Source organism: Pithys albifrons, chromosome 13 (genome assembly GCF_047495875.1).
Source record: "Pithys albifrons albifrons isolate INPA30051 chromosome 13, PitAlb_v1, whole genome shotgun sequence".
Lineage (NCBI taxonomy): Eukaryota > Metazoa > Chordata > Aves > Passeriformes > Thamnophilidae > Pithys > Pithys albifrons.
In genome coordinates, this window is record NC_092470.1 from 8885680 (window position 1) to 8912831 (window position 27152).

General features: G+C 36.6%; 1 protein-coding gene across 1 annotated transcript in view; it reads right to left on the reverse strand.

The window, feature by feature from the left end:
* The window catches only part of UNC13C (unc-13 homolog C), a 121763-nt gene extending 95914 nt beyond the window's left edge, over positions 1-25849 (reverse strand). The window contains exons 1-5 of the mRNA XM_071568541.1: positions 22820-25849; positions 10960-10982; positions 10358-10422; positions 6514-6592; positions 944-1015 (exon numbers count right to left, since the gene is read on the reverse strand). Coding sequence (XP_071424642.1) covers positions 944-1015; positions 6514-6592; positions 10358-10422; positions 10960-10982; positions 22820-25781 — 3201 coding nt within the window. The 5' untranslated portion in view covers positions 25782-25849. The remainder of the gene's footprint in view (positions 1-943; positions 1016-6513; positions 6593-10357; positions 10423-10959; positions 10983-22819) is intronic.
* Positions 25850-27152: the final 1303 nt, after the last annotated feature.

Sequence of the window (27152 nt, forward strand, 5' to 3'; positions counted from 1 at the left end):
ACTACCAAAGTGATACCTTATGATTACCACATAACCACAGAAAGTTCACAATAAATCAGAGCCAGACGTGTGTGTGTTCATGCTGTGGGTTTGAGCTCCCAGAACACCTGTCAGTATTTTCTGTTCTCCCATCTTCTACCATGGAACTTAGCAACAGCCTAAGAAGAATTCAACACTTCATTTTTCTTCAATGTCTGATATATTTTAGAAGGCTATGCACGAACTAGCAATTTAAAGAACACAAAAGGGGCCTGTATTCCTTTGATTTAACCTTTTCTCTTAGCTCAGCCATGTAAATCTTCTTGCATCACACTCTAAGTATTCCTGAAGAAAATGACACCTTTTATTTCAAATAAATTTCTTTTGCAAAATGTCAAGTCAATAACAGAAAACCACAATACAGAGGTCTTACTAGCTATGATTTTTCAAAAGATTCTCATGGTCACTTGTATGAATTAAATATATCTTCTAGAATTATGCGTTATTAGCATGAATTATAATTAAAAAAGTCAAGGAATGTCCCAAACACCTGTAAGGACTGGAGAAAAATAATGATCACAAAGAATCCTTCCTGCAGAGTCCTATCATTCTAGTTGCACTTACAGTGCAATGAAGAAATAAAGATGTTGAAAGACTGCAGGTAAAGCACATGGTACAGCTGGACAATTTAAAATAAAAGGTTTCCACATGTAACTGTTTTTTAAAACAAAAGTTTCTTGCTTAGTCTCTTCTGACTCTCATGGATGAGTCAGCAGAAGCAAAACTGTGGATCAGGCAGCAAATTCTGCTCAGGATCCCTGAAAGTCCCTACACAATAAATGGAATGCTTACACACAATTTCATCCGGTTTGGAGTGTCTAAGGCTGAAATAATTTTTAAAGATATTTCAACAAAAATGTCTCCACTATGTAGGTGATTTAAAGGTGTCACTGGAAACACTTACCATTTCTTCAGTGTTTATGGAGGTCCTGTTGAGCATGGCCATGGAAATACCAGATTTTCGAGCTGCAAGGGTCTGTTTAAGGCAAATGCAAATGGTTAAAAATCACAGTAGTACCACCAGCTGTTGAATCTAATGGAAGGTGGTTAGCACTTGATTATGCTATTGGATATAAACAAAACTGCAGAAGTTACAAAAACTTTTATTAGTGTTTGCAGCCCACCCTTTTTGAGCTTCCAGTGCATAATGGCAGTACACTTTCCACCACCATTACTGCTACTTTCAGCAGTGCTGAGCTGACCTGCCATTTCTAATACAAAACCTGTTCTGCAGAGGTTTGCAACTCAGTTTTTTAAACCACAGGCTGTCACTTCTTCCCTATTGCCAGCCAAATTGCTGTGGTACAGGGATAGGCACCCTGCCCTAATTTGGGAGCTGACTGTGCCTGCAGCAACACGGCAGATCATTTTGCAGCAGTCTTACAATTCACGTTGTCAGTCTGGATAATTTTTGGAACTCACTGAGCATTTTTAAACTGTGTGTAAGTATAAAAATGGTACTTGTCTCAAATAAAAAGACCTTGAAAACTTTAAACTATTATTTTCCTTAAAGATAATATTATTTTGAGACTATGGATAGCTATATTGAGAAATACTCTGGTTTTGGAGGCAGGAAAAAAGGCTGGAATGCTGTCTCAGTCTGTCCTCATTTGGCCACATGATATCATTGATATGCATGAACACCTCCTGGTTCTGACTACTACACATGGTTGTAGAGACAATCTCACTTGCTCTAGTACATACAAAGGGACTTAAAATATTTTTATATGCAATGAACAAGGAAATGCTATATTCTTTATTGAAATACCCCTGAAATTTAAACAGTTCCTTGAGAATTGATTAGCAAGTATAATGAACAGAAGGGAAAAGACCCTGGTGAAATGAGTTCTCCGTGTTTTCCCATAATATTTCAAATCTGACTATCACTTCTGCTATCAGTAGTCCTTTTGGCTTGACAGAAACAGGTAAGATTTATTTCAGTGTGTAAAATACCAACCACAATGCTGTAGGGTTACTGCCCTTCACCTGCAATGTTGGGCTCATTCTTCCTTCCCCCTATTCTAAACAGTACCAAGTGTGTCTGTGTTCTTGTGCTTTATCTCTGTTCTTCTGTCACCCACTATCTGCTTTGTCATGCACTGCTGCCCTCCCAGTCTCGCACTGTGCAGATCAATTATACCACCCACTAACCATAAGTCTGTTGCTGCCTTTGTTGGGAGGATACAGATTTTCGCCCAACTGTGAAGTGGGGCTCTGTAGTCCACCATTACAGAGCTATTACAGCAAAAGTTTCAATGATATTTTTCATATGACATTTTTTTGGTGAAATATGTGTTGGGTCAGAAGCAATTTAGGCTCACATCAGCAGAGGAATTGCATCATTAATCTTCAATTTCTTTCCATTTTATAATTTTAAACACTGATATTTAAAATTGATATTTATTTATTTATTTAGATATATTAGGACTGTTCAATTTTAATTTTAAATGTTCATTTCCCTTGATTCAATTTTCAATAAGTTTCTCTTAGTAATAATTAAACTTGCAGACTGACAGAAAATTATTAATCTTGTGAAATAAATTACAGCATAAGAAATTATCTTTGGTTTAGTAATATTTGATTTGATTCATCACTGTCCTATTACAGTTAATATGGGATGCAAAGAACCCTCCCTTTTTAACTTCAGCAGTTTACCAATTCTATGCCATTAATTTGCTATCAGTTTTCCCATTCTGTTATTATTAAGCAAATAACTCTGTTTGATTCTCTCTGTGACCATCTTCTCATTCTATTTCTGAGAATATGGGAAATTCCATCAGTGTGTGCCAGTGGCACTGGCAAAGTCACAGGAAAGATTAAAAAGAGTTCAGGCTTTGCTGTATCAATTTTTCTGAGACAAAACCTGATGCTACAGGACCCATGCATCAAAGTGAAAAATGGCAAGTGCAAATGCATTGGGATCATTAAGAACAAAAGAAACAAGTTGCATAATCAATAGCATTTCAGGTTTTAAAACAATTTACTTTAAAAGCAGCCATCTTGCGATCCCTCCCAAAATACAGGTGCCTCTCAAATTCTCACAAAGTACCCTCTTACATTTCCTTGCCTGCAACGTGCTAGTTTGAGAGTTTTGAACTACAGTCTTCATGCCCCTTATGCTTAGAGAGAGAGTTAATCCTTTAAGGTCTCAGGTGCACAGTCCCAGCCATTCCAAGCAATAGAGCAATGTGGGCAAGTGGTCAGGGCAGGGGAACAGAGGGCAGGATGCCATAACCTGGACTGGGGGCAGTGGCTGCTCCTCTGTGCTGTCCTGCAGCGACTCAATGAGCACACGAGACACGGGCTGCAGTTTCAGGCCAGCAGCACAAGTCAATAAACACACACTATTTCCCAGAACAAAAAGGAAAACAGGGAGGCAATTTTGACCCTGTTGTGTGTCCTTGAAGCCAAGTTCTCCCTAAGGGCACTCTTGGAATCATGGAGCTTTATAGTTTTGCTCCTTAATCAGAAATGTGTCCAAAATTATAGCACTGTGCCCTATATAAAATAACAAAGCCTAATAGAAAACAGGTAATTAGGTTGTTCTTTATCAAGTGTTTGTCATGTTGGCAGAAAGTGATATCCAGAGGGATTTGTGATAAACTAGTATATTTAACAGTCAGATGGATTAAATTTACAGGGATTTTAGTGGAAAAAAATCACCAGGATTATTTTCATAAGTAAAATGCTTCTGCTCTGAAATACTGTAGTTGGTGGTAATTCAATAGGAAAGTGCAGCTGATCATCTGGGCTCTCCAGGAAGCCCAGACTGCCAGAGCAGCAGCAGAAGGTGGTGAGCAACAGGAACCTGAAGAGTTTCACCACTCTCCTTTAAAAGGACACAGGACTTGTGTCAGCAGTTTACACTTGTTTACCCTCTCAGACTGACATTCAGATACTACCTTGTGCCTTTCTTTATAATGAGAATTTGACCTGCACTGTGTAAAGACCTTAAGTAAGTACTGTTGAATCAGGAACATATGAACAAATTTATAAAAAGCCCAAACAATAAGAGAAGTTGATGAAGCAGAATATTGTCTATTTAATTTTTAAATGTTTTTCCAACCCCCTGATACAGAATTTAAAATAAATTAGTTTTCTTTATGCTCAAGGCCTTTTAGATGACTTAATAACTTGAATCTACATAGTCTTAGACATTACCTACAAATACACCTTAGCAGCTTAAATAAATTAATATAATTACAAGTAATTCTGGTAAAAATATTGAAACATGGTAGCCATAAGTAAATTGGACTTAAGCTACGATTAAATGCCAAATGAAAAATTGTGTTGGTGAGAGAAAAAAAAAAGAGTCCCCTATGACAACGAAATAAATAAACTATGTTTGCCCTAAAGCAGCACAGAGGAACGAGCAGTCAGGCACATGTCAGTGCTCTGGAATCCTGGCTGTGCCATGCAGAGCTCCTTCCTTGGGTTTTACAGAGGGGTTCAGTGTTCCTGATCATCTTGTCATGCTCAGTTTTTTTTCTTTAAAAGGATCTACAAACTGCTGTTAGCAGTTGAAGGCAAAATGTTTGTCACCACTTTACAAATGCTGTTATACTTTTAATGCAATGTAAGATTTACCCACTGGAGGTGAATTTGGAAAAAAATTTCCTGCTTTCAGCATTTCAAAGTTGCACAGTTTCAGAACTGTTTCTTTTTGACAAATCACATGTAATTTATCACATCTCAACTTGTTTACTTTGGAAGAAGGTTTGTATTCTGCTGCTTGGGGTGTTGGGGCAGGAAGGAGGAAGAAATAAGTTGAAAGGAAGTAAGCTGCTGCCTGATATTACTTTGCCCTGTCCCATAATGTCTCTATTAAAAAGTTGATGTCTGAAATATACAACACAACTGCTGCATTAAGCCCAGAAAACAGATTTAGAAAGGAAATGACAGCTCAACTACACAATCATTACTGGACAAACTGTAATACCATTTACTTTTTCTTCATATCTGTAGCACAGACACAAAAGCATGTCCTGTCCAGCCTCAAAGATAATGATAATATGATGCTTTACACAGAAAAAGCCTTCACAACTTTTCTTTCTCTAGGCATCTAAGGCTCTCCAGTACGCACAGGGGTGGCATCACACTTAGGTCCTAAACATTCTGCTTATATAATCAGAAAGGATATTTGGAATACATTGATAAATTTTTAACATAAATGTATTCTAATAATTTTGGTATTTATGATGCAGAGGACAAGACATTCTCTTATGATTAAATTCTTGGTCATAAAATATTTTTCTTGGTTTCCAACAGAGGCTCACAATAAAATATGACATTAATGAAATCCATAAAAGTTGTTATGATCATCTTAGAACATTTATCAGTATAAACGTACTTACCATAGCCTGAAAAGTCCAGCCAAGATAGAAAAGAAATCATAAAGAACATTAATAATTTGTCAGATTTATTGCAACAAAAATATCTATGAAATTATATCCATTTCAGTCAGTATCAAAAGAGTATAGCACTCATTCCAGCAGTATTATTTCTATTTTTATGAAACAGTCATAAGAAAAAGGATAATTTACAATGTATCACATCTTACAAGGACCTGCTAAGTAAATTACTGATTTAAATGGGGTGTGTTGGAATCAACTTATTAAAAACTCAGAGCTTGCAGGACATTGCTCGAAACATGTACCTTTAAATATGAATCATCTTTCAAAGATGAAGAGGATATACATTCATTAAGTCTGACATAAGTTCTCCTTAAGGTTGTAGAAGTGTTCTACGCTTGTGGCTGTAGAACTGGATTGTAATGTAATTTACTCTTTTAAAGATGTAAAGAACATACAGCTAAGAACTATACTCTAAGTCCCCATCATTTCTTTACAATGAAAAGTTGGTTTAGGGGCATTTAATTGAAGTATGAATTCCATTCTTCAGGAAAACAAAAATATGAATAGCACTTGGAAATCTTCAGAGAAGAGAGATTCTACTTAATCTTGTTTAGACTGGAAGTCAGAATAACTCTCAAAGGAACCACCACTCTTTTCACCTTTCTGAAATTTCTATTCCTAGGTTATTATTGTCTGTGATGACTCTTAAAAAACCCCATACCTCATCTGGTACCAAAAGTAGGCATAAATCTTTAAAATATTCATTGTGAAAAAGGGCTGCTTTTTAAAAGGAATTTTCTTCCTCTTTCAGTATCAAAATAAATCAAGTCAAACAGTATCCCAGACCCTTAATAGCAGCTGTCTTCGTAGACTAACTTAAGATGAAAATGAGTAGTTTATTATTGCGTGAAATGTACATTACTTGATTACACAAGTAGTATCTAAATATTCCCTGTATTCAGACCTATCTAGTACATTACAACAGGTGCCTCAGTGTATTCTCTCATACCTATTTTCCATAAAACAGTTGTTGACAAACACTCATTCTCGCACACAACAGTAACTACAAGAGAGATCAAGCCAACTGACAAACGAATCAACAGTTCCCGGAGTCACTCACCACATCCCGAACGATGGGGAAGGATTTCTTGCGCCGCAGGTCTGGCATGCTGTCGATGCCGTACAGCCCACGGCCAGCACTGCAGGAGCAAAGAGCAGAGAAGGAAATAAAACCATGGAGCTTACAAGTCTGTACCCTTAAGAACTGCTTAAAACAGCCCATTTACAGATAAAATCAAAATTTGCAGTTAATAGCTAAAGAAGGTGAAAGTTCTAATTCTTAAAAAAACTGGTAAGAGTGTTCTTGGTGCAACTGACTTTTACTCCTGGAATTTCAGCAGAGCAGCTGAAAGGTTACTTTATATCTCTTAAAACTCTTTACCATTGATTTAGAAGTTACAACAGTAGCTTTCCATCAAAGGTCTTGTATATGTGTAGTTGAGATGCAGCCCAACATTGCAGAGAATATCATTGTTGTAATAAATTTGATAAAGAGCACAATATCTGGCTAAATCACAGATTCATATCTCAACTCCATGTGAATGTGGAGAACAGAGCTTGTCACACTTTAAGATACAGTGACTATCATAATTTTCTCTTGCCTGCTTTAAGCTTTTTTATTGAGCACACAATTAAACCCCCATTAGATCTCACATATACCTCGGAAACAACAACAAAGAGCAACTTGGAATCACTTCACAAATAAAAGGCTGACACATCAATAACATTTAAAAGAATACATAGTTACACAGAAAACAGTGTGCCCCCTGACTCTTCAGAACAGTTAACGCAGGTATTATTCTCCTGAACTTTTTGCAAATTGGATGTTGGAAGATTATTATATAGCTTGCCCGATCTAATTCAGAGACACTTTGAGATTCTCAGAGAAGCTGTTATATAAACAAAAAATAAATTATAATCTGAAAGACCTTATTTTGTTCATACACAAAATGATTATTGGCTGAAGAAGAGATATAACTGAAATCAGTGACAGAATTTTCACTTCCTTTTGAAGGGTCAGCACTTTGTCCCAGATACTTCTTTGGGGACTTGAGGATTACAAGCCCCCCCTCTCTTCTTGCTCCTACTAGCTGACAAATTTTTGACAAAAAAGTTGACAAATTTTATATGTAAGGCAAAAACCTGGCTGATGATTCCTGTTGGATGTAGACATTACATTTCCAGAGCTGCAGCTAAATCTAAATCCAAATCCAGAAGGAATTCTGAATTGGAGACCTCTGCTGTCATGATTTCCAGCCTGGCACACTGATGTAAACTGCAATAGGTGCCGAGTCCCGCTCATGTGCCAGAGTGTGCACAGTTCAGGGCAGACATGGCCCTCATCCCTGGTAACTCCACTGTAACATCCTCAAGATGAATCCTAAGGACAATTATGATATGCTTTCTGTTTTCTGAAAATTTGCTATGTATCTGCTTTTGGCCACTGTGAGAATGAGCAGGATGCTGGGCTAGATGGACCTTGGACTCTGTGCCACTGGGGTTTGCTTTTTTGTTCATTTGTTAATGTTGGGTTTCTATTTGTTCGGTTTGGTTTTAAGGCAAAGCCTACAACAGTTTTTATCTCTCACTTGGAATAAAATGGGACTCTATCTGATTCCCTTACTATTCCACAGGCCTCCTAACTTGCCAAATTTCAAACAGGGATTCTTGAAAAACTAAGCAAGGACTAAACAGTTCTACTGACTTCCAGCTATTGTTGAAGTCTGACATGTACAAAGAGAGATGAGTGTGGTTTAAAACATTCTTGCAAATTGGATGCTTTTTTAAAAAGTAAAATCTTTAAAAAGTAAAATCTTCAGAATAGTAATTTAATTTTTCTCATATAAAGGCCTTCCTCTGTTTTTGTTTGCAGAGTTCCTTCTAGTTACAAGAGAAAAAATGGTTATGCCTTTCATATCTGAGATGGGTGAGTAAAGCACTTGGAGTACAGGAGAGTTTATTTTAACACTTGTGAGCATTACCACTTGCCAAGCACTGTCCTCACTCTTATCCTGTAAATTTAGGAGATAATAGGTTTTTTTCATACCTTCTGATGCACCTGCACCGTTCTCTAAGGAAAAGGAATTCAAAAGCTGTTTATGCAATTTCTTTGTATTTTGACATGAACAGTCTTCTGTGAAGGGTTCCCATACTAGATTTTTATTTCAAGAACATTACAATTAAAGTAGACCCAAATTGCCACTTCCAGACATATTTGCAAACCCAGCAAAAGTGTGATAAAAATGAAAAAAAAAACATTTCTGAGGTGGTGAAAAGTAAATGTACAGAGATTAAGAGATAAACTCAGAAACTCAGGGCTTTTTGCTACTCAGGAGCAGCTTCATCAGCAGTAAATAAAATTCATTCTGAATATAAGGAATTCTTAAGCCACAAAGAGCTACTTCTAACAGATAGTATCAGTAAAATCACTCCCATCTATTATTCTGCTCTGCAACATAAAATGTGACTAAAATGGAGGTTCTTATTGAACTCCTTTAATGATCATTAAGGAGTAGCACATAGCAAGGAAAAAAAATCCAAATTCAAGAATGACTAATAGTCTTTTTCTGGGGAAAAAGTTATGTCTGAATTAAACATGCTGATGATGTTACCACAGAAAGAAAAGGATGGCTTTTGAGGGAACAGTAAGAAAGACAAGAAAGATAGAGGAGTACATAATGCAAAGGTATTTTATTATGACATTAGTGGTGTAATTTATACTCAGTCAGTTATCTGTCATAACTCACACCTCTGTCTCTTTAAATAGCTTGGTTTTCTACTCAATCTGTACTTCTCCCCACAATCTTTTCATTATGATTTCCAACTCAACTTCAAATCAGCAGAAACACCTTGATTTGCTTTTCCCTCTGTACATCTCTAATGTATAACAAATATTTACTTATATATGATCAAGAGGTACCCCCTTTGTTGTGAAAAAGTATTACTGAAACTCATTCCAGTTATCATCTGCAAAGCAAAATATCAATGACATGAAATATTTTGGTTTAAATGCACTTCACCATCTTTTCTGACAATACTAGGGCAGTACTGCAGCTACTACCGTGAAGTTTATGTATTTTACCAGAGGACTCTGCAACTTGTCTGCAATTAATTGTTGAAATATGGCAATGTCAAGGAGTTCTTACACATACATACTCACTCACTTGAACACCTTTGGGAGATTAAAGAAGGGAACCACACTTGATGGCAGAACAATTTCAAACTGCAGCTTGTAAGGGTAAATTCTCTCCTTTCTTTTGTGCAATGAATTAATGACCAGATGAACTCATACAAGACAACAATATCTCCTGCCTCTGCTGAAAACTCGCATCTCAATCTTGTTTTTGGAGAACTGCATTAGTAGTACTTTTTCTTGTGTCTTTACTGAAACAGCCCCAACTTTGGGGATTAAACTAGAAATCCTCCTGTGCACAAATTCGCTGTATAAGAACAAATAGATCCTTCTAATAACACATAAGAAGACTGTAAACATGCAAGGATTGTTACCTATCAGCTGGAAGTAAAGATTAATATACTGATCTTTTTTCCTTGACCTTTTACATTTTAAGTACTAGACTATTATATTACTGGCATTATATTACCATACATTGACTAGAATGAAAAGAAAATCATACTACAGCTTCAAAGGGCATCTATTTTATATGCAAAAGGGTAAAAAAATATCCACTCAACCCTGAATTGAATATGAATTGTTGTATTGTTTTCTTAAAAAAATAAGGAAATAAAAAACAAATTAAAAGGAGAATAAATGGTCAGTTTTGCATGTATCTTCCTTTTAAAATAATGCAATTTATTAAAAAACTAAAACTTGGAAAAATATTATAATACTGTGAGACTAATTTGCAGATAGAAATAACAACATTCAGAGCCATATTGGTACTTACCCAGTAAATGCCTGGACTGCATAAAGCTTGGAAGCATCCAGGGAACCTCCACTTACTATCCGAGCCTTTAATAGAGACCAAAAAAAGTCCAGTTACTCGGTTGCTTTCAGTAAGCAGTAAGTTTTGGACAGAATTTAACTGCATCAAACATACAAGACATATGAAAATGTTTAGCAGGGTCAGCTCCAGGCCAAAGCTACAGTAACTATTCCTTTGGGGTACATTTTGGTGGCTTTCAGCATTTAGGGAAACACACTGGAAGGACCCATGGGAAGATAAGGTATTGCTTCCCAAATACTGTTGCCCTTTAAGCCCTATGCTGTATGCAGTGTAGGTGATAATTAGAGGCAAAAATCAGGTATTATGTTTGACAGTAGCAGACCCCTGTGTTGGCAATTATGATAAGCACAACAGCGAGGGTTATCCTGTTTGTAAATGCAACACATTTGCAATACACTCAAAGGAGAACAAAAGAGTGGAAAGCTGGGGAAAAAAACCATGCAGATTTCACAACTAAAATGAAGGAACAAAACAGGTCAAAGAAGTCACAAACAAACATCAACAAAATACATGATCCCTATAGCAAATAGGTGATTGTAAACCTTTTCATCCACAGAACCGCTATCTGAAAGAGAATCAGGAAGAAGGGGAATATAGGTTAGACAAAACGGTCTCTGAGAAAATATCTTATGCTATAAAAGTCTGTCACTTTTTTACGGTAGACCAGAACCACTGTTAACGTAGACCAGAATCCAAGCAACACCTGTGCTTAGCGGCCAGATCCCTGTCACTACATTTTAAACAAGCAAAAAGATGTTCTTGGTGGGTAAAACCCCCTATCACTCATGAACGACTGTGTGGATAGTGTATAATGTAAATACTGTATCCCATTTCTGCAGGATTTTGAGTTTTATTGTTTTTTTAATTTTTTTTAAAATATTCATATTTAATATAGTTGCAGGTTCAAAAAGGCAAAGGAGTGTTTCTCCCAGGGATATAAACCCAGCACAGCCCCTGCCCCAGGTCCTGAACTGTAACTATTCTATCACAGCTATTCATCTGATGACAGAAATCATCCCAAATGCCAACAGAACAATGGTGAAAGAATAAGACATGATATATATATAATTCCAAATTGTCTAGTGCAAACCCATGATGTATTCACATTTATTATCAAAGTATTTGCTGAAAGAAAAATCTACCATTACTTTATTGTCTTGTTACTTTTCACACTTCATAGTACAGTGCGTATATGAAACTGCCTTGTTCTAATTGTCACCTTACTGATCTTTCCATCCTTTTTTTCCCCAAAGAGAGGACACATTCTATGAACCCTTGAAATAGTTTGGGTATTTTTATGATGTTTGGAGATATCTCAGGTTATGTACATTACAAAATAATAATTTACACCTTAAATATGTGCCACATTTCATTTTTAAACCAGTTTATCTGCAAGAAAATATCACATTTAAATGCATATATCAAAAATATACTTGTAAATGTAAAGCTGCAGACAGTGTAGTAGTGACAATCCAGGGAGGGTTCTATTATATCACTGATTTTAGAGGCCAATTATGTGATCAAAATAATGCACATGCACAAGAATGGGCAGAATAGAAACTGGAGACAAAGTGTTCAAAACATGTTTTACCAGTCGGACTGTATCTGATTTTGTATTATTCAAAAAGGTTAAAGAGAATTGAGCTACCAGGTATTAGCAATGTCACAACAGCAAACGTGAACCCACAGAAGATGCAGCTTTGCAACAATCTCTTCTTTGTGAGTCCACAACATTTGCCATTTTCTGGTGCTTCACTAGAGGTCTGAGCTTTCCTTCCCAGCTATTGTGAACAACCCTTTTAGAATGACTATACCTGAAGGATTAAACTACTTGACCTAAGGCAAACTTATGCTTTGAGTTTTACAGAAAATTAAGTTAGAACTATTACTAATGGTAAACTCCACAGTTCAGTGAAAGTAGAGGAAGCACATCTCTGTGCACCAAGAATACCTGCTTGATATGCTGTGAATTAAAAATTTTCACAGTTCATCTCCTGAACATAAATGGACATGGTATCAATTTCTATTTTCATGTTTCAGAAAAATTCATTAGGGTATCTTTCTGCTGGGATGTGAAGTATTCTGATGTTTTCTCACTTCAAAACTTCCCCATGCCCTTCTCCAAAACAGCAGGATTTTCATTCAGCCTCAGAAATTAATTGTTGGGTAAATAAAGTTGCCAAATTGCCCTCATTTGACTGAGTAGATTTATAAAAATGAGTTTATTCTTTAAATATATTTTTTAAAAATTTACTTATTTGTGAAATGTGTTTGCCTGACAACATCAGATATGATTGGCTACTCTTTCTCCACAAGCACATAAAGAAGATTTGGATAACCATGTGACCCGACTTTCCCACTACAAAATTATTCCAGCATTTGGTAAGCAGAGGGAGAGCAGAGCCAGGAGGAACGAGCTGACTTGAAGGCACTTTGCTACCAGATGCCTAAAGAATAATATTAATTTTATGTTTAATTCACTTGTTTAGAAAGTTACATTAAAAATTGTTGAGACTTGTATTCCACATTAAATGAAATTTTATGTTTGAGAACACAAGAAATGGACATATCACATTTTCTTTACTTCTCTTGGGTTTCAGCCAACTTGATCCTATTTCATGACACTTTCTTTAGTGGAACTTAATTTTACCTTAATTTAGGAAGGAGAGTCACAATCAAAAATTAGAAAGGGAAAAAAAGTATTATGTTTTTGGATTAACTTGCTCTTTGCAGTAGCTACTTATGAAAAAAAAATAAGCACCTATCTAATGGTCACTTTTCTCAAAAGAAATGGCATAAAGCAGACAACTGATGCTAATTTCAAATTTCCCAAAAGGAGATCCTGAGAGCATCTCTTTTTTTGTTACAAATGACTGCATCTTCAGAGACAAAATTACTTTGAAAACTTCATTGTTGACTGCTTCTTCTGAACTCACCATGAGTGAAATAGTGTGAACTGCGGGAGTGTTCTCTGCCTGTGTGACAGCACCAAATAGGAAGTGTCCAGAGTCACCCAGCAAATCACTTTAGTAGTCGTTAGGCTACCAGAACAGACAGGAACACTCCTTGATGTAGATCAGAAATGAACTGTGATTATGTAAGAGACCACTGAATGTATTTTCAAATCAGGGATTCAAGGCTAGACATCTCAGATTATATTGCTGAATGACAATGATTTACTTAAAAGAGCTTGTCTTCATATAACTCATTTCTGTCATCCACACATTCAAAACACTAACTTAAAAAGTTGAGTGCAGTAGGAGCAGTGTAAACACTGCTGCATTTAGTTAACCCTGTGGGATACTTATTTCATCTCAATTACTTGGTTACTCCTTATACTTTTAAGTGAAAATTCACTACATTATGGAATACCAGTAACAGCCTTCATGTTATGCCTCTATACCATGTGCCATTTTAGATAACAGGAGGGTGCTTTACTAGGATTATAGGAAAAATCCAAGGAGTGGTATTGCTCCTTAGCTGCTGCTATTTCATCTCAGTGCACTCCTTATATGCACACAGCTGTGTAGTGCAATGACAAAGCACAGGGTGGTCATCCAGCTACATGTCCTGAAAACTGTATTTACAAATGTCAGTTATTGAAGGCAGAAGGAAAATGCTTCCTGACCTCTTGTTTTAAAGGTATGTATTTAATTAGATGACTAAACATGAAATTAGTTATAATTAGTCTTTAAGTTTCCATTAATAAGTTTCAGGTATGAAAAAGCTCTATAATATTCAGCATAGCAACTAAATTTTGGCTTCTGTTGAAAATGGTTCCCAAGTATTCACCTGGGTAAATCCATCTCCAGATGGGGAGGATTGGGGGTGTGGAGTGAGTGAGGGTGATTTGGTATTTTTGGAATAGCCTCAGAGAAGCCCCCTGGTTATTATTTTCTATCCACATACCAGTTTAAACTAGACCAAGTAAATTTTCCAACAAGTGTTTATTAATTCTCCATAATTATTATTCAAACTTAGTCTGGAAACTAACAGATCTTTTAACTTTACACTATTTTCAACTGTTTTCAAATTAAGTCATGGTCTCATTTATTAATTTTTAGTAGCAATGCTGCTGCCTGTAATTTACCACACCACACAGGAATTCATCATACAAAATAACTGATTTCTATACCCAAATTTCTGAGAAAAAAAATCTGTAAAGGATGTTGAAAAGGCAGCAGATTCTTCCACCATGAAAGTTACACTGGCAATGAAGATGTAGAAGTGAAGACAGACCTTTGCTTTTTTAACTGGTGATACCATCAGAAATACAACTGGACAACAGCCTTATCAGTCAGCAGAAATATTTATCAAAGAGTCTGGATGATTCTGTTCTCCCTCCCCATCATAACCATCCTTCAAGTCTTGTGTCATTACTTCACTTTTGCATTTTTCTGAGCAGCAGACCATTGTCCTGATACACTCCTCTCTCTTTAATGACTGCAAAAATTTAGTTCACCATCACCCCCCAACATAGCACAAGAACTGTAAGAAGGTTCCAAAAATCAAAACTGTTAGGAAACTCCAGGATCAAAATTAATCAAAGCCTTGATTTTCCACTCTTGGAAGTGTGTGTAATTGCATAACACCAAATTGGAAAAGGAATTAAAGTTCATCATTCTCTCAAAATACCATTTCAATCTTTCATTCTGCAAAGTGGTTGCAAGAACGTCAAAGTGACTGATAATTACATCATTCCTGCAAGCAAACTCTTCAGACAAAATCCTTGCTGGGATGAGATAACAATACAGCTGTTCCCTGGAAGCAGCATGTGTGAAGCACCACCCTCAGAAGCAGTTTGCAGTCTGAACTGGGCAATTCTCATCAGCATGTATTGCTAAGAAAGGGAAATAATGGATGAAACCCAGGTTCCAAGAGAAACAGCATATTAAAGAAGTAGATTGTCTGTCCAAAACAATGACACAAATTAAGCCATGCTAAAATAATAAATGCTGTACCCAGAAGCTACTACTGCCACTCCAGAACAGAACATCACGCTGTGCAAGCCTAGAGGACGTTGTATCGCTGAAGCTTATTCTAGGAAAGTCCTGTATAACGCTTGAAAGATAATATTAAGGCTAGCACATCACAAGAGATGAGTGATGCTTGTCTGACAAAGAGAAGGTCAAACTTGAATAAAGCTTGGTTGACAGGAGAAAGAGAAGAATTGCTGCGAGCACTTTACTAGCAGTGATGTAGAAAAATTATGAGCAGATACATTGAGAGCCAAACAGGAGGTCAGTTTGGTGAAGATGAAAATTGCATTTGTGTCTTTATTAATAAACTGGTCTGCAAATCTGAAACAAAAAGCCATGCTTTAAAAACATCTCTAGTGCATAGATACTGAGTCCCATTAGACTTCTAATGGCTTTGTTTTCTATTGTTTTTCAACAGCTCCTACATACTTCTACCAAATTCTCGAACTTACCTCTAAAAGAATAAATTATTGACTGTCTAGAGAACTACTTGATTACAGAATGTGATGGTCTCAAACAATTACCATACAGGCTTTCTTGGCAGTCTCTGGCTCATCTGAGTGATGCTAAGAAGTAAAAGAAAACATGCATTTGAAGCAATCTCTTCTAACCCCAGGAAATATCAGTATGACAAGGCATACATTGCCCACAAAGAATAAAGAGGTGTATTTTACCTCCTTCAATTCATATGATGACAGTACATGCAACCAAGTAATTAATTATTTGCTAAGAAAGCAAACAGATAACTGATTATTGCAGGTCTTTCCATATCGCCCAGCTAGCAATGACACAAAGTGTTTGACTTGGACAGCTATATCATGGTCTTGCAAGCTGAAGTCTCACTGCATTCCTTCCAAAGAAATCCAAGCAAATAGCTCCTTGGATTGATGCCAAACATGGGAGTAGTTCCTCAGAACTCTGACAAACAGAGCACGTTCCCTGGCTCTTCTCACACTGAACATGGGGACTTCACTGAGACACACAGGCTGGTTTGTAGTAATAGAATAGACAGAACAGGCAGTGGGGCAGGAGTGTTAAGTGGGTGCCTGGGACAGAGTACTGAGCTGCTCTCCACCTTGGGCCATAAAGAATAGGCCTGCAAAGGCAAACAGTTTATAATGCCATAAGAGCAGACAGAAGGTCAATGCAGTTGGTGATAAAGACCCAAGTGCTCACTGCACAAATATTTCAGGGGCGTTTACTTTGTACCAGTTCTACTTTTGGCCCATCTATTTTTGATGACTGGAAGCCCATGAGCTGCTGAGCACATCAGATGTGACCTTGAAGAGCAACATCTGGCTTGGTTGCATCAGTAAAATATGCAGAGCCCACTCAGATATTCCAATGGTCGAACCAAATGTGGTGAACTGGGAAGACAAAGATTTGCTTTCAAAGTGTACCCCTGTTGTAAAATAAAATGCTGATGGTGGCAAACCCATAAGTCATATAAATATAATGCTGTTAAAGACCAAGACTAATATGCACACAGGATCAAGAAGGAAAGGTCAGAACAGTGTCTGGGAAATGGTCACATATTTCACAGGGTATGATGATCAGAGCTGCTGGAGTTGTATCCACTTCTTAGATAAGATCTAAGGAACTATAAAAAAACCCCTCAAACATTTAAAATTTTTTCTTCAAACCCCTTAAATAGAAGGCTAAAAAATTAGATAAGCCAAACTAATTTCAAAACTGAGAGTAGTGGAAGAAGAAATTACTTAAATGGATGATCATGTACAGAACACAAAGCTGACATCAACCAATGTTGCTTGCTGAGCTAAGACAAATTTATCAGATTTTCTTCTCTTGATAAGCAAACTGGCTTAACTGACACAAGAGAAGGAAAATACTTGAAATACCACAATGCTAATATAATTAGCATTAAAACATTTAAAAATGGTTATTTGCTCCCTTGTTATCTCCTACGCTATAGGTAAAACCAAAATCAAATTACAGTTTGTTTCAGCTTTGCTTGAAAGCAATAAGTTGGAATAATGCAAAACCACCATGGATAGACACAGAGCTGTAAACTGGCACACTGGAGTTCAAAGTATGAATTTGGGTTCTACTGGGCAATTTCTGCCTCACAGGACATACATAAATCCTTCTGAATTGCTCAATCCCTTTGAAGAGTTAACAGAAAAAGGCATGGATATTTTCTCCTGTTTAGAGATCCTGGGAAACACAACTGTGTAGGTTCTCCCCTGACCACATGGAAAATGCGTATAAAGGAGTAAGTCTGGTACTTGTCCCATGAACATACTCAGAATGTCCCTTTGGCAGCAAAACAGAAAATCTCTCTCTCACACTTCATTGTAATAATCTACTTCACTAATATACCAGAAGAAGATTTGAGCTTATTTATGAACTCATGTTTTCCAAGTCATTACATTTTTTAAGTGCATGTCTAGATATTTTTTCAGCCAGTTGCTTTAACAAAGCTCCTTTTATCCTGAAGCTGCATTACAAAATGATGCAGCATTACTTCCACTTCTAAAATACAACAATCTAAAGAAAATGCATCATCCAAAAATGTACTTTGTTTACCCTCCACTACAGCTTCCTATCCCACAAAAAACAACCCCAAACCAAACCAACAAACAAAAAAAACCCCCAAAAACAAACCAAAAACAAAACCACCAGAAAAAGGAAAAAAATATTTAAAGACATCCACCATTTTGTTTAGTGGCACAAGATAAGACACAAACACAGTGTTGGGAAAGAAAACAAAGACAGTTGAAAAAAACGGATTAATAAATTCTGTAGTTCATCATTATTCCCAACATAGCACCAAAATAGACTCCTTAAGTCACAGTAAATCTTGTTTTCTCAGTACTATCCATCTCTTTAGATGTACAGCAAGGGCAACCACTTCTGCCCAGCCTCCTCACATGAGACATCTGTTCCATTGTGACCGACTTCTGATGCCAACTAGAGGGGAATTTACACTGATCAACACTCTCTCTAATCTGTCTGTTGACATTATTTACATATGAAGAGAAGAGCAATAGATTAATCAACTTCTGTTGAAAAGTATTATGTCCCCAAATCCAGCTCTTTATAGATGATACATTATGTGAATATATTTTTCTTAAACATTGCAGATGAACTATATCAGCCACATAGAATACACAATCAGTCCTTATATTAATGAAGTAATTCATCACTCTTGGTGGAAAAAAATCCAAACAAACCATAAATAAATGAGACATGGGAAAACACAAACAAAATCTTGTATCACTGAATGCTGTGGATCCAATGTTTTGAAACAGAACAGAAAATCTTGAGGCTATTACCTTTGGTTATCTGTGTTTTTGTCTGGGCAATTTTTTCCCAGTGATGCAAAGACTAATTGCAGTATGCTCATTCATTAAGTTTCCCCACCCCGCCCCCATCAGGCTAGGCCTGAGATTAGAAAGGTGAGAAATGCCAAGGAAAAGAAGCTCAAAGAAATCACATTAAAAAAAGTTTCCTTCATTACTTTGTAGACAGTAGTGCTAAACTTACAGGAGACTTAAAGTGTCACCACAACTCTGCTTCAGACATAACTAAATGTAGTATGAATCCTTCCCATAAAAGCAGAGAGACACTTTCACCCACTGTTAAAGAGGCAATCCCGTCCTCTGACCTGCCACTGTATGTATGGACAGCTCACCCATCTCGATATTATAAACAATCTACAGGTTACTCTGTGGCTGAAAATTCAGACCAAAGTCTTTTTAAAATCTGTCTGATTTTTAAAATCTGACAAAATGATCACCATGATCTTCATCATCAAAATTAACAATCTATTGCTCATAGACTGCCCTTCATAGAAAGAGACTCTGCTATCATCAAAAGCAACTCAGAAGAGTGCCTGCAACTCTGGAACCTTATCCAGAGCTAGATTTGTCAGGAGAGAAAATGATGCATATTCTAAGGCACCTGTAAAGGATAATAAGATAGGGATGGAATAAAAGAAGTCACTAGAGAAAAAGAAAGCTAAAAAATAACGAGTACTGGAACAATGAACAAAAGGGTAAGTTATTCTTGATTACAATGTACAAAGAAACAAACCAGTGGAGAACATTCCTGTGATATTTTTCAAGCCATCAGTCCTTCCATTAATATACATGCATCATCACAGAGTCTCTATATCCTGACAGAACTTTAAATCTGAGGATTACTCATGTACCACTCATGTCTCCTCTCATTCATACAACACAGATGTAAGTCATTCCAATATGTTTCCAAACCCATGTTGGAATAAATAATACATAAGCAATCAGCCCACAGCGTATTTTTCATCTCCAGCTAGAGCAGAGAATAGAACTATCTGATGGGGTTCATGTGCCCTAATAAATTATTTATTTACCAAAGCTTCAGTGACCTTACCTTATGCATTACCAGAATGAAAATCATATCACTCCAAACCTCTCCTTTGTATCAAACTGGAGAATTAACATTAAGGTTCTATCTTTGCTTGGCCAGGTCATTGTCTACCTGCTCCTGCCTATGTGGAGGGATGAAACAATTGATAATATTTTTGTTGCATAATGCAGATGAATTCAAAGAACTTGTTCTCTTACTTGTACTTTTCCATCTAAAAGTAAGAAATCAGAAGCTGACTGTGAATCAATTATGGAGTAAGAGAATAAAAAAAAGGCAAAATCCATTCATAAAAGTCATGTAAACCCTAGAATAGCTATTAGTCACTTTTCTTTCATTATTATTGCTCCTGTAAGTATTAAAATAAAGATAGAATACCTCAAACTACTATTTGCTTAAATTATAAGCTACGTACATGGACATGCATGAATCCACACATAAACAAGAGAGGGCAGGGTTGAAAACTGAGAAGATACAAACTGTGCATTTTGTGAGTTTTGTATAACTCCTCTAAGAACTGATTTACAAAATGTTCTTTCCTATACTGAAGTGAAATTCAAGTAATCAACAGAAGATGAATATATTTTGTATTAGCAGACAAACTGCCATTAAGAAGAGGTCCTTCTTCCAAGACTGCACACCAAGTATTCAAAACTGCATTTCCTTATGACAGAACAGCCAAGGCTGGAAGGGCCTCTGGAGGCCTTGGCTAAGAATGCTGCTCCAGTGGGGCCACACAGGGCAGAATGCCCGTGTTGAGATGGCTTTGGACTATCTCCAGGGATGGAGAGTCCACCTGGGTTCCGTTCTCTGGGAATAGTCTGTCTATAATATCAGTAATCCAGCTCAGTGAAAGTAAGCTGAAAGTAAAACAAACCAAGATTTGCCTCCAGTAACACTGCATGCCACTCAGCAGAAGTTGTTTTGCAAGTGATACAGTCTTTTAGTAGACTACTCCAGCTAGAAAATATTTTCCGTAAGTTTTAAATTCTGAACAATTGTTAAGTATTCTGCAGACATAAAGGTAAAAATATCATATTCGTTCACTAGATACAAAAGCATGAAATACTGTTTTGTTAGTAAGTGTTGCTAGATACCCTCCAGGACCTGAGGATGCATTTGTAACAAACCAGTCAGTGACTGCTGAGTCACAATCCCTGACTGAAACATGTCCTCCTGGTTGGCATGAAAAACAGAGTGTGAAGAGAAAACAAAACTGCTACTCAAGAGTCAATGCACACTGTTTTCAGAATAAGCTGAGAAGTGTGTCGTAGCAGTTAATCTGTAAATTCCCCTTAACCTCTTATATTTTTTCTCCTTTATTTCTCTTCTCCCTTATAATAATTTATATTATATTTGTGGAAACAAAAATGGAGGTCCTAATATGACATGTTATAACCATGCAGACACCCTTTGCCCCACAGACTACACCAAATAACACATTTTCATAACCTGGCCTTGGTGTCAGATGGATTCTCTGTAAAGATAAGAAATGCTCCAGCAATTCAGATGAAAAAAAGGTCAATAGATTAAGAGACTAAAAGAGTTTCACCTGCTGGGTTAAAAGAAGAACAAACACATTTAATTTGTAGAAACAATTGCATGAGTTGCAACATCAAAGTTGGTTTTCCTTTTCTAACAATCTGTTATTTAATAATGTACACAGATGCACAGACTTTAAATAGCAGAACCAATTTGAGTTTCAGTATTTTTGGATCTTCCTTGTGTGTGTTCTTCAATTTGGTCCTCAGACCTTTGTATTCTTATTGTACAGCAAAGACTAGATAAAATGACTGTGGCTCCCTCTCCCAGGCCCCATAAAATCAGGAAAAAGTAATGAAAACACTAATTATTGATAGCTGTTTCTTCATGTATACACCATCTAGTGTCCAACACACTACTGCAGGAAAATACCTGCAAAACACAATTTCACAATCTAGTGTCATTATCTGAATATAAAAGTAGACTTGAAAGTAAGCTCCAGCAATATTTAAATGCTTGTGTAACATACTTTCAAGTTGACTATCTATTTATTGTAACTGTAGTTGTTCATTTACAAAAGAAACTCTCGAGTAGCTTAAGCTTTGGATGGTCATTACTACTAAATGCAATCTTTGGCTAAAGGCACAATTTTTCATCTTTAAAGTGAATGTATCAGAAGATTATTTTGCCAAGGCACATAAAGAAAGCAAAGATTCAGTCAAGGTGACAATTACCATCTGGCTAGCTACAGTAATTACTGTGCTCCCCATTAAATGCACATGTAATATTGCAACATTAGCATTACAGTGGACGTTAATGTTGAAAATCACCATATTTGTGTATTATTAGAGGTATTAAAGTTATATATATGACTGTCTGCTTTGAAGTCTGAAAAATAAAAATCATGAATAAATCTATGTCAACACCCTCTGTGAGTGAAGTTCTGTACCAGTGCCTTTCCATACACAGATGTTACAATTTACACTCTTTTGTCTTTCCTCCACACCCTTCTCTCTCCCTGTTTTGGGGACTGACCACTTGTCTGAGAAGCTTTCTGGGAGTACAAATAAGGCCACACATGAAATCAGTTTAGACAAGTTCTGGGTTGCACAGAGGACGGAGACAACTGCTCATCAGGATGAATAAAGAACCAACCTTGCCTTGCAAACTACTACAGAAAGCAGTGTCACCTCTTAACACCCTGTGTTATTCCTGTAATACATTTATAAAGCTATAACAAAACCAGGAACAGCGTAAGAACAGTGTACCACTTAGTTCCTTAAGATTTAAAACTTGTGAAATTTAATTTTCAAATTACTGAAATTCAAAGCAATAAAATTGCTTACAAACACATTTGACTAAGCATATTCAGAAAACTTCTTCAAAACAAACTTGTGAAATTTTACCCTTTTGACTTTTATGGAGCTATTTCACACAATAAACAAAACCAGACATAAGCAGAATTTTCACCACTAAATTCAATGGAAGCAGGAATAGCTACTGTATGAAAATTAACATCCAACTTCAGGGAGAACAGTGTTTTCCCTAAAAGACAGTATCAAAATACTATTACCTCCAGCAAGGATCTTCTCTTCCAAATCATTCATTTGTTTCTTGTATGCTTTTAAAGCAGCTTCTTTGAATGATGGTCGTATTCTTTTTTTCTTTGGAATTTCAGTAAGTGTCTCTGGGACATTCTGATTTTCATCTTCTCTAATTTCTACCTCAGGAACTACATCACTTTCAACTTCCAGTATCTCTTCACTGATCACACTGTCAAATTGTGTGTCATACTGCTCCTCTGGTAGCATTGCATATGGAGTTTCATACAAAGACTGCTCCAGTTCATACTCTTGGACTTGCTCACTTGTTTCACTACTATTAGTTCTATTTTCTAGTTTAGCAAGGACTTGTTCCATTACCTCTACATAGTCTGTTTCATTCTCACCAGATGGTTCAACTAAGTCTTCCTCATATTCTGCTTTGTAGCAATAAGGCTCAGCATAAACATCAGAATCAAGTGTTGTACTTGATTCATTTGCAGTTGACTGAGATAAAGTTCTAAACCTTCCCATAAAAGATGATCCACTATCTTCATATCCACTTAAACTTTGTGTACTTTTATTCCAGACTACTTCTAAAGCTGACTTAGCACGTTGAAGTGTAGATCCAAATTTCGGAAAGCTGAAAGTCTTATCAGAAAGATCTATGCTTAATCGGCTATGCCATGACTTAGGGGCTCTTTCTTCTGAATCATCACTTGGTAGTTCACTCTGACTTCGGTACATCATAGGCAACCTGTTTTGATTCTGATATGAGGAGATAGAATTTGTATCCTGATAATCATCATATTGACCAGTCCACTGACTTTGTGTTTCACTATCAAGGCCTGGACATGATGGAGAAGTACCATCTAGGGTGAAATCATAGCTTTCAGTATCATACTGGAGGTCAGAACCTTGGCACTTTCCAAAATCTGTCTGTTGATCTGAAGGGCTGCTCATATCATATACAAAAACTTCCTGCGTGGATGTGTCTAAACCCAAATCTGCCCCTTGTTCCAGCTGATTCCAGTCTTTCCATGGGGAAAGATCATCATGTAAAGCAAGCTGAGTATCACTATAGCGGTTTTTGTCTCCAGATGCACAGATCATTCCATTGCTTACTCCACTATCAACAGTTTCTATGTTCTCTACTGCATTTTGCTCTGGATACTGTTGCATGTCTTGGACAAAAGTCTGTTCCTGGGAACTGCCATACCAGTTTGTAGAATCATCTTGCCTTCGTTGCCAAAGTTCTCGATCAGAGGAAGACAACAGTGAACTGCCATTTGTTCGGGTAAAATACTGGTTTTCTGAAAAATCCTCGGAGTAAGACTGACACAATTTTGAGAAATCAGACTCTGAACGGCTAAGCTTTGGTGTTGCAAAGTCATTCTGTAAATGCCATAAAGGAGTCATGTCTGAATAATAGTGCTTTGATTGTTTTTCCAGATTGTCAGATTCTGGTGACTGATTGCCATAACTTCTGTTTGAAAAGGTGCCATTGTCAGCAGTTCTATTAAGGTCTTTAGTGTTTGGAGACTCCACAATCCCCTTTGTAGTGCTTGTCTTTATTTGAAGTGCTGATTTCGATATCTTTGCATAACTGTTCTTATTTATATCTGATTCCAAGTCTTTATCACTGTCAGGTGACTCCCAGTCATGCATTTTAGATTTTGTCTCCACAGTTATAAGTTTCATGTCCATACTTTCATATGTCTGAGAAGAAGGCAGTCCTCTTTCTTTTTTGTCTTTTATGTCATGGGAAAATATATCTGTAGAAATTCCAATGCCAGTTCCTTTAAGTTTGTAAGACTTTTTTAAAATCTGATCTCTCTGTTGCGATGACTCAAAGTAAACAAGAATGGGTCTTGGCTTTGCATTCGGACAGTCTCTTTGTTGCCCCAGTCTCTGAGCAAACTCAATTTTAATAGTGCTTTGTGCCTCTGAGAAGCCCATTTTATCTATTAATATTCTGTAAACTATGCTTTCAGTTTTCTCAAGCCTTTCTTCAGGCACATTTAGAAACCTCAGGCTTGCTTTGTTTCCTGGATGGCCTATCTGCTTAATGTAGTCATGTATGTCCCGAGTTTCTCTTCTGGACTGTACAAATCCAGTTCGCAATTGCTCAATTTCATTTTGTACAACTTCTACACTACTAGAAATTTCATCAATTGATTGTTTCAGAGCATTAACATGTCCTCTTAATTCAGAGAGTTCTGTTTCAATTTGACTTATTCCCTGAAGCTCTTTAAAGATCATTTCCATAACATCATGGGTTTGGCTAATACAACCTGTCGAACTAAAGCCAGGTTCAAGAGTATTTGATTTCTGGTGACGGCCAGTTCTGTCCAGAGATTTACTTCTTAATCCCCATGTTTTCTTCCATGTACTTAGTTCTGAGTCTGATGAGACACATTCTTGGCTCTTTTTCCATTTCCTCAGTTTTCGCAAAGCTCCCAGTTTGAGGGTGTGTAAAGTGCGCTCTCCATCTGAGCTCCCGTCAGATGGCGCGAGGCTGCTTAAGCTTTTCCGGTTGCGTCTCACAGGCATTGTGTGTGATAAGTATTCGCTTTTCTTGCTATTACTCTTTATTTCACTTAAAGACTCAGAACATGAGCTATCATTTGAAGACAGGTCTTGAACTATATCTTCATTATTAGTGTTTGCTACAAAAATGTGCCTTTGCAGTCCATTGGCAATAGCAACTCTGTAACTGAATGTTGGAGAAAGTGAAAATTCTCTATTGCTTTCCTCTTCTTCAGTTGATAAGTTGCGAGCAGATGGACACTTGGCAATCTTTTTAACGGTGCTTTTTAAAGTGTTTGAAAATTTTGGATTCTTTGTTTGTCCAATCTGAGTAAAGTCTTGTTCCTTTTTGCTCTGGCAACTCTCTTTCCTTTTTGTACTATTTCCCGATTTCTTTGTAAACATTCCTTTGCAAATCTTATATATGTAAGATGAGATCAGGCTCTTTAAGAGGGCAGAAACCATGGAGTGTAATTTATTTTAAGTTGTTTCCACAAAACGCCATTTTTGGTCCAGATAAGTATTTGTATCTCCAACAGGATCATCAGAAAATATTTCATCAACGGGGACCACAGCCATATAAATTATCGATGCACTAGAATAATTTGACAGAAAAGTATATTTAAAAAAAAATCACACATCTGCTTCTTGGAAACAAGCTCCTGAAGGGGTTTTGTATGTCTTGCAAACTCTCCCTCTGTGGCACAGGGCTCCTTCCAGTGTCTAAAAAGGAGGGAATGACATTACAATGGCTGCCAAGCAAACGTCTCATTCAATAACATGCTGCTGTTTTAACTGGGTGACAATGGAAACACAGATGATTCCCCATCATTATCTGAATAGATTTTTTCATGAGTAATTGAAACTGAAAACAGTTTAGGCAAATACTTCTAACATAAAAGAAGATATTTATATTAATGCTCTCTGTTTTCTTTCAGAGTAATGACATTTCAATTTATATCCATATGATAGATGGCAATGATAAAAAAAAACCTGACAGAGAAACAAGTTGTTATTACTATCTAGCAAAACAGAAGTAGGAAGTTCTCTCCTGCTTTACCTTTTTGACAAAGGTGGTATTCAGGTACAACAAATGAGTATTATATCCATGAAGTAATGTTCTATGTTAAGGTTGGACTACAGACATGACTATGGTTTGTAAAAGAGATGCTTTCTTTTAATAACAAACTTTAACAAGGTCTGGTAAGCCAGAACTCAAAAGTGGGCATATATCTTAGTGTCTTTCTTTTAAGAACAAAATACCCAACCAAGCAAACAAACAAACCCCAAAACAAAAACCACCAAAAAAGCACCCAACATAAAAAATAACAGAAAATCATAATGACAACAGCTGGACATTCTCATTCAGGTTACTACATCTTCCACTGTTCTGATAACACAAAAAACATCCTAAATCTACACAAACTGAGGGAGAAACAAATAGATTTACAAGTCGCAGGACAGAAACACGTGCCATTACAAGAGAAAAACTATTTGATCTAGAAGAAAACTAAGAAAAAATTTCATGAAGTATCTGGAAGCTTCTATTCCATAAAACAAAAGCATGTATTCTATAGAAACATAGTCAATACATTTTTAAACATGTAAGTCTACTTTTTTGTACAGCATATTATTCACTTCCCAGTTTCATGGCTGTGGAATAAAACCAAGACAAACAGCTAAGAAAAATAAAACAAAGAAATTCTTAAAATGACCATTTTGGTTTCTAAAACAGCTAAAAATTCTTTGGCAGAAAAGAAAGTTTATTTAGATACAGGGTATATGAAGAGTTAAAAATTGCTCTGTTGTGTCTTCAGAGGAGTAAAGAATATGAAC